Here is a 9,540-nt window from a genome sequence, read left to right on the forward strand (position 1 = left end):
AGCCTTAAGAATGTCGGCCTCGATTTAATTGAGCGTTGATGACCGTTCAGGCCGAAATGGGAATGCATTTTGGGCACGCTCTACCTTGTGTTCAGGAATCAATCTGCAATGCCTGTTGCTAAAAACGCTTTGGTTAATGGTGCAATCGCAGTGATCTGAGTCTGATCTTCCTTGCATCCCCCCCCCCTCAGTGGAGAGAGCAGTGGCCGCGGCAACCATGGACACGCAACAGATGGAGCAGATGGGGCAGTTTAGAATAACTGTCTGGGAGGAGGAGAACTTCCAGGGCAAGCGCTGCGAGTTCATGCTCGAGTGTCCGAACATCATGGAGAGGGGCTTCCGGAAGATCCGCTCCCTCAAGGTGGAGTGCGGCCCGTAAGTCTCGCTTCGGGTTTCTCGGCTGCAGCGGGGGCGGCCTCGGGCGCGGCGCTCTGGAGTAAGGCTCAGTGCCCCCACACCCAGAGAAGGACTAGAGGCCAGTGAAGAGACGAGAGGGTTGTGGGTTCAAATCCCTTGTGGGATGAGTGTTTCATACCTGAGCATTACCACACCAGATTTCAAGGAAATGATCCAAGGGCTATGACTATATACTTGTGGTCTAATAATGCAGTATAAACTTAAGTGACCATCTGGAAATGCTTAGTGTTCTTCAGCTTTGCAGCCATGATGCCTGTTAAGCTGTCCTTACCACTTTTTTAGTAGTAAAAATCTATGGATATAAGCACAAAGGAAATATGAATGGAGCAAATGTGTAATACTTTGTTTGAAGTGCAGCAGCATGGAAATGAATTTCCTATGCAGATGATGCTGTTTGTTGAAAGGACTACTGTGCTGAACATGTCCATCTAAATGATTCACACAATGGAAATAAGTCAGCACTTGTTAGAGAATTTAACTACCATTCCAGCTTGGAATATGCACACAGTCAACATCAGAACAGCTAGCTGTTTGGCTCTGTACAGTGGAGGAAGCGTGCCAATTTGTTTGTGGACCATTTGAACATCAAAAGAGATGAATGTGACGATGAACGTGTTGTTTGCTTGTTGCTACTGCAGGCTGAATGACAGGGCTGCTGATTGTGAGATTTTGGGCTCTGTTGTCTATCGTCTCATCTGTTCACCTCTCTCTCTGTCTCTCTCCCTCCCCCTCCCTCTCCCTCTCTCAGCTGGGTAGGGTATGAGTACCCTGAGTATCAGGGGCAGCAGTTTATCCTGGAGAAGGGAGACTATCCTTGCTACCAGGCCTGGAGTGGAAACAGCGGCTACAGAACTGAGCACATGCTCTCCTTCAGACCAGTCAAATGTGCCGTAAGTCACCTCGAAAAGGCCAGCCCCTCGCAGGTTTTCTGGCATAAGGGTTTTTTTTTCTTTAAATCAACAAACACATACTGTATGCAATGGTCTGGAAGCTGCTGGTTAAGTAGTTCAGCCTTAGTCTGTCAGAATCAGTGTCCATTGTCCATACTTAGGTCCTTGTTTGGTAGCATGGTAAGCAGCTTGTGAGTTGATATTAAACAGCCCAAACAAATTTAAAACATCAAACATTAAACCTTAAATCCTATTCATCATGCTTGCACATGTTCTGAAATATTGTTGAAAGTGTATGTACATTCAACAGTAATGTGCAAAAAAAAAACCCTACGCTCCTCTCTGCAGAACCACAGTGACAGCAAAATAACTCTGTACGAGTGTGAAGACTTCAACGGACGCAAGTTTGAGATGTGCGACGACTACCCCTCCTTGCAGGCAATGGGGTGGTGCAACAAGGAGGTCCCTTCAATTAAAGTCAATTCTGGAGCGTAAGTCATAAGTGCACTTTGGTCCGCTTCTTTCAGCTGTTCCCCTGATAAACCCAAACAGACAGCATAAATATCTAAGTCAACATTGTGGTATATCTGATATAAGCTAAAAATGATTTAGTTGGTACCTTTCTTGTAACTGTTTGCTTTTAGATGTGTTAATGTTTTGTTGAGAAATTGGCTTCTGTGATAGTAACTGGTAATACTGTATGACAAAAAAAAAAACATTCTGCTTCTCTCCCTTAACAGCTGGGTAGCCTATCAGTACCCTGGTTACCGTGGATACCAGTACATTCTGGAGAGAGACAGACACCAAGGAGAGTACAGAAACTATAATGAGTACAGCACCCAGGCCCACACCAATCAGATCCAGTCTATTCGCAGAATCCAGCACTAAGTCCACCTTACACCTTCCCCGCGGCTATTATGTATCTACCATGCCATGACATGTATTAAAATAGGCAATAAAGGCTTTATTCAAACTACAGAAAAGAGTGCTTGTGGCCATTCCTTGCTTTTAAAAGTTCCTTCTCCTTCAAGAAATGGAACTGCCAGTCAAATGCCAGAGTGACAGAGCGTGGTAGATTCTTAAATAAATTTACCACAGCAACTGTTCACTTTTACACCAATGATCCATGTTAAAGCATTTACTAGAATTAAGCATGGATCATTATTTGGATTACTTTTGAAGGCCTATCTGTCTTTAGGCCTGGTCTATCTTTTGTATTTAGTTCTTAGAAAAAACTGCATTGTTGGTGACGTGCTTAACACGATAAGTTTAACTTGATTTAAAAAATAACTTTTTCATGTTAGGAAAAGGATGTCTGTTGTTCCTGTCAGATGTATTTTATTTCAATAAATGAGAGCACGAGATCATGGCTGGTAGTGTTTCTACAGTTTGTTGTGACAATGTTATGGGTGATGTTCTAGCTGCTTGTGAGGTGCAGAAATAATGATTGAGCAGTTATGGGGAACGTGTGGATAATATCTGAACACCACCATGATGTACTTTACATTCATGTTAAATTGTTCAGCAATTTAACAATATTTTTATGAAGTATTTTGTGATTTCCTTTCATATCCTACAAATGTTACAACGAATAAATAACACATATGACATTTCTTTCTTGTCTGTTAGAAGTAGAAAACCAAAATGTAAGGTTTTCCTTTTACTACCATTATTATTATAAAGCTCTATCAGGGAATTTATAATGATCATGCACAACAATGTAAAACATGTTAAGTAACACATTTTTCTCCTCATTCAAAGACGGAAAGAATCTCATCATTGGAAGTTTGAAGCATGTTATTTGTATTAATGAAATAATACAAATAACATGCTCCTTCCTCCAATGACGAAACCTGGCTCTTTGCTCAAACTACAAAGTTGGCCCTGAAATACAATCTGTGTTCAAAGAAAAAAAAAACTCCCTCGAAAAAAAAATACCGCTGTAAAAGCTGAGCACTGGGTACTGGATTGTGACTACAAGTTCTCAAATCCACGTTACACAAGCAGACCACCGATAGTAAAAGGGGTCCTGTCTCAGAGTTTCCGGCGATGTTGCCTGTGTGTTAAGAGGAACGGTTGAATTAAAAAGGGACAGAGAGACCCCTGAGCAACCTGGATGTTGCAGATAGATTCCTAAATTAATTTTTGGCAAGCTTTGCCCTCCCCGCACCTACGCTCCAAAGAATCCGCTGTAAGCGAATTGAATCACTGGGAGATTTCCGCTTGCGGGCAGTTCGCAATTTGCCTTTTGAGTATGACTTTTATTTCCATGAGCTGTCCAGGGTGCTGCATCAGGATAGTCCATCTTTCGAAAGTATTGAACTAGCACAGCAGCGGGTGAATCGAGTGATAACAAAACAGCCAGCTCACCGAGTTCTTAAATTCTATTATTTAACGTTAAGGTTACAGAATACGTTTAAAAGGTTCCATCGTACAATGACATCATTTTATCATGTAATTTGGGACGCCCATTCTACTTTAATTATTGCTAACTAAAATGGCCAATAACTATCTATATTGATCAGAAAAAAAAAACAATCGAAACATGGTCTGGAACTACAAATTGCCACAACGTGATTGCGAATGTGTCAATGTTCTTTCTTCACTTTGTCATTGAAAAAAGAAGTAAAACCAGACTCACCTTAATGGATGATAGTATTTATTTCGAAAGTGAAGATGGTGGACCACCAGCCAAAGATTCATGCCACTGTACACAACACTTGATAGTCTTCTTTGGTGTCGGATATAGCACCAATGCAAAAATTGAGTCATTACTCCCCTAGTATAGTGCAGTTGATGTATAATTATGTCTGAAAACAAATGTCATGCACCCACAATTGCTTGTTGCCAGTGTATTATAGCTGCGTTTCCGAAACTTTTTTCATTCTTTATTATAACCATTTAAATGATATGGAACAAAGAGTCACCAGGATTACCTCACCCTGAAAAGCATAAGATTGCATTACGTTTTTTCTTTTTCTTTTTTCTATATGCTCTTATTTTCCACTCTTTTTACCGCCATACATGCTGTAAGATTATGGTAAAAAAAACACCATTAACAATGGCTACCATATTTCACAGTGGCTAATACAGTATATGTATCTACCATGATCTGATCTTAGTTTGCTTGATGAATTTCATTACACCTGAAAAGCATAACAATATTTACAATATGTCGCCCTAAACATGGCCAAGCAAAGCAAACAGAACGGGCGCACCATTTTCTCATTGAAGAAAATAGCACAAAAATTGTAGTTAATTTAGATTTTTTTTTTCAAAACTTCAAAACATTATAATGGATATTTCCTACAACTGCGCAAAACCAAAATCAACCCTGGCTCGAGTTTTCACACTGGTGGGTGTAAGTCAAACTCTGTCCAACAATGACAGTCCTCTTTAAGAGGCGTATAAAACAATACACATCGATGAATTCATTCAGATGATACAACGACAATAAAAACAGTGCCATAACAGTACACATTACCTACGAAAGACGTTTAATATCTATAATCTGAGGACTCTCTGGCATGAGTGACACTGAAGTGTACACTACGAAAAAACATAGACTGCTTTTAAAATATATTACATCTTCTTGTACGACTCGTTTAGATCATGGGAAATATTAATGTCATAGTACACGTGGTCATAATTTTGACAACTCTGAGGTCATGCTAAAGTGTATCGTATTTTCAGTGGGCCATTTGATTAGAATTTTTTAATGTCTGAGGTCAGCATGTCTTTTGTGGGTAATGTTTATCACCAACATTCATCAATAATTAATAATATTTTCAACAGACGACATTAAATCAGTTACATAATTTAACTTCGAATTTAACTACGAACCGCAAACATCCGGGCAGGGGATACCATGTCCTTGTTTTCAAAGATGCAACGAAGCGTGCTGATAAAAATAAACATGTATTTTGATCTGAGGCAGACGATTTTGTTTGCAAAGAGTTAAAGGGACGGAAAAATCGAGCGGTTCAGAAAGGGTTTCCATGTAAAACACTCAGAAATTCTTCATAGAAACTGATCTTAACGCGGAAACCTTATTAAACCCCGATGGTGGATTGATAAAGCAGAATTTCTATAGGTTTCCTTTTTATTGTGGAGACCGAGAAGGTTGGCAGAGGTAAATTGCTCCTTTAATTAAGGCAATGCACTGAAGGAAACTGCTGTCTGAATATTGTCTCAGAGATGAGGGGTTTGTGACTGTTGCCTGGAAACTTCTATCTGTTTCACATTATTCCAGATCATAGTTTTGAGATAAAGTTTAATAAAATCGTCCCCTCGCACGAAAATCAGCCCTTTCTGATCAAAGAGCTACAATGAAACAGAAGTGTGGAGGGAGCCTCATGCTAAACATGTATCTCTCAGGTAGACCATCTTGTTATCTTTGCATAAAATTCTGCACGACGCACAAAATATCTGTATTGAGCAGGAGAAGTGAGTAGCATTCAGATGGAGAAGATGCTGCCGGTTCTGCCTGCACGAGCAGCTTGTGGAACAGCTCTCATCTTTCGTCGGAAATTGGATTTCCTTTTCCTGATCATGTTTCCCGACTTCACCGGTGCACCTCAGGAGAAAAACGGCCAACTGACATGCGCAAAAGAAGAAGAAAAACTCTACTTGTGGATGGCAAATCTGTTCTGCATTAAATGTGCATTTAATTGTTAAAATTACATATATTGCTTTTGTGGATTGGTTATGGATATTTATATGAAGGCTACTCTATATATATATTTCTGCACCTAGACTGTGGAATCAAAGAAAAGAGAGAGGGGCTTAACGGAGCTATATATTAAATGTAAGATTTTCCGTTTTAGTGGTCGAATACCGCCGCCCTCAATATGACTTTTTTTTTTTTTTTTTTTTTTTTAACTATTTTCATTTCAGATACATCAGAAAATGTTTTAAAAGACGGGGAAGGTACATACTGGTGTCCTGTTAATCCCGGAGTGCAGAAAGGTAAAACGAAAGGTTTTAGATCAACATTTCCAATGCGATTAATTAAAAATGAAAAAAGTACATTGTTTATCAATTAAAATGCATCCATATATTTACATTCGCCTGGCAAGGCTGATAAATCAAACAAATATGCAGTAAAACGTCTGCATCACTAAAATTAATGTTTTATGAATTTTGACCTAGATTTTGGTAACATTACGAATTCATCAAAGCAGATTACCAATAATCTCAGTGACAGAACAGGGAGTTTTATTGTATTTCCTATAAAAGATCCAAGGACACATTCAACGAGCTGGATGTCAGATGTTTCATTAAGCGATCTGCGGGTATTCCATTTGAAAACAACAGCAAATAAATGCCCCCATTCAAACATGCATATAACATTTGCTTTAGCATGGGCTTTCATGTCAACAGAGAGCAATACGCGAATTATATTATTTATCAAATTGCCTGATTGTAGAGATACATTACCGAGATGATGCAACTCATTTAACTCCGAAATTTGGCTCCCAATATTGAAAAGTGCATTCGAATTTTATGGTTTCGAGAGGTAACATAAATGTTTGTCACTTCTCCCTCCGACGCATTATTAACTACGATACATTATCTGCTTAGCAGCCGTACGTATTAAGGGCGACTTGCATGGCATGATTTTTATAATTTGAGAAATGTATATGCCTATTTTTGGGTAGGGTTTATGTTCGGGTATTTCAGTATATTGGTTAATGACTGGCATCCGAGCCGATATTTTTTCCAACGCAATCTTCATATTGTATGCGTTTGAACAGAGGCAAAATCTTAAAAGACCCCCTCCGATTCTGAGTTGATGATAGGCTCATTTATCATATTGGGCTTCGAATGTAGGGCATTGCCATTGTTTGCACAAATATATTTTGTAGTGTTTGATGCAAAATGATATACTGTTTAAAATGGTCACGCGCGAGAAAGACTTACAAAACAAGCGCGCCTAAGGTCTAAGGCCTAAGGCATTTGTCCGGGCCTTATCGGTGCAACTCCTTTTCATGGTTTACAAAACATTTCCCTTTCTCTTGTCATTACCGCTAGGAAGTGGACAAATTCAGCTCTGGCGGTTTCTGCTCGAACTCTTGTCCGACAGCACCAACTTGGCCTATATTGCCTGGGAAGGGACTAACGGGGAATTCGAGCTCGTCGACCCCAGCTTTCAGCTTCAGGGATTTCAAAACTCATCCTTATGGCCCCTGGCGTCTGGACTCTCCGACTGGCCCGGTTCGGTACCGACTCTCTACCACAGCCGCAACCTGCAATCCCAGTTTGGAGTCGTATGTGCATCACACACCAGTTGTGTCAACAGCATCGGCAATTTAAATAATCACTACAATTGCTTACTCATTGAAACCATTGACAACATCAGAGTTCAGCTATTACACAACTGACCTTGAAGTAATGCCTTTAACTGAATGAACAAATTTCGGTTTAAATCAGAATGGATATGATTTGTTTTGATTTTATGACCAATTCACCAACGTCAAGACTGCATAATGACAGGTATCTAATTTCAAATAGTGTGTTACGTTCAGGTGAAACTACAGAAGGGTACGCAGCGCCCTCTGTCGGTGGAATTGAAGTAGAAAACACTTTTCTCTGGTAAACACGTTTCAGATTTTCTTTCAATGTACTTCTGGGCCTGTGGTCCCATTAATAACAATTGCCATTAAGTACAATATAGATTATTGTGTGAGTAGTCAAAAATTAAATTTTTGTTTACAGAAGTGTTGATTCCAGGGAACATTTTCATTCCGAAGCATATGTACTACAATTATGATATTTTTATTCTTTCAAGTAACGTATTTTACCCAATAAATTACACTAAATGATACTGAAATGATTCCAGGGTTTGAATCAGTTTCCATTTCTTTGAGTAGGAACGCACTTTATGCTTAATCTTTCTAACCATGATGGCCCTACCATTACCCTCACATATTTGGAGATTTTCTGATCACCTGCATGTAATTGTGAATGGTTAATTCTACTCATAAAATGTGTTATTCATAATTTCAATAATATTCACGATGAACTCTACATTCAATTGTATTACTGTTAAATAATATTTCTCCAAAAAAAAAAAAAAACTAACTAAAAATTATGTTTGTGCCCACAATGGGGCGCTGTTTCCTTAAAAATGTATTTTTCTGTGCTCGGTTATGTGGGAGTCTGCTGCTCTAACTTTACAAGTTAAATGTGATCCTGTAGTTTAATATGTTCGTATGTGTTAGGATTACAGTTAACGCATTACATGCAACTCATTGTCATCCACTTCTTCCAGGAAGGTAAATGTGCAATTACCCTTGTAACTGTGATCATTGCTACTGTTTCTCATGCATTTGTTGAAGCTGAATGTTCTGCTAATCATCTCCAGCCCCCTTAGTTGTTGGGGGACAGCAAGGATGGAGTGGGGGCACACATACTTGGCATTTTAGGAGGGCCACTTTGCCATTGAGAAGGACTGTCAGTCAGTTGTTGTCATTGGTTGAAACGGTTTGTGGGGCCAAGTAAAAGTTCAGGTGGGAGCAGGCTATGCAGGTCCATGTAAAACTGGGCCTGTTACCAATTATATTAGTTTGCAACCATTTAACAGTAAGTCCAGCACAGTCTTTATTAGTGTCAAAAGAGTGTAGCATTAGGAGGCAATACAACACTAATGTCCAAACTCTATTCTGTATTTTTTAAATAAACTGAAGGATGAAAGTTAAGTTGGAATGAATGTAGAGGTGTGTGTTCAAGAAAATGTTGTACATTTTTTTCCTTTTTCTAATACTTAGAAAATTAAATACAATCCCTCGCACCCCAAAATTACACATCAGTACATATCCACCAACGCAGTAATGGTGGGAAAAATGGATGCTCACTTGCAAAAATCCTAAAGTGAGAATACAGTGGTAAACCGCAGAAATCCCCCACAGGAAAGGCTGTAAACTTGACTTTATCAAATGAGATCCTGTATCCTGCGCTGCAACTTAGAGAGCAAAGCCTTGCGAAGCGCCCGGGAAGGACGCAGCAGGGAAAAAAACGTGTGCGGCGAGAGCCAGCCATGCTCTGCTGAGCTAATTCGGTGTCAGAGTGGAAGAATGCCGCTCCACATGGTCCTGCATTGTGAGGAGGCTGATAAGGAGAGTACAGCGCGTGTGACCTGCATCTCAATCAGTCCCCCAGGGACCGCTCCACCGAGACACTGGATGCATTTCAAATCCTATCACCCCCCCACGCCACCCCACCCCCCACCCCT

At 39.8% G+C, this 9,540-nt stretch overlaps 1 protein-coding gene across 1 annotated transcript; it reads left to right on the forward strand.

Annotated features, from left to right (window-relative positions):
• Positions 1-217: 217 nt before the first annotated feature.
• LOC118785959 (beta-crystallin A2-like) lies at positions 218-2,195 on the forward strand. Its single transcript, XM_036540921.1, has 4 exons — positions 218-375; positions 1,166-1,307; positions 1,656-1,798; positions 2,048-2,195. Exons 1-4 carry the CDS (start codon positions 218-220, stop codon positions 2,193-2,195), a joined length of 591 nt encoding a protein of 196 aa, XP_036396814.1.
• Positions 2,196-9,540: the final 7,345 nt, after the last annotated feature.

Source organism: Megalops cyprinoides, chromosome 11 (genome assembly GCF_013368585.1).
Source record: "Megalops cyprinoides isolate fMegCyp1 chromosome 11, fMegCyp1.pri, whole genome shotgun sequence".
NCBI classification, from domain to species: Eukaryota; Metazoa; Chordata; class Actinopteri; order Elopiformes; family Megalopidae; genus Megalops; species Megalops cyprinoides.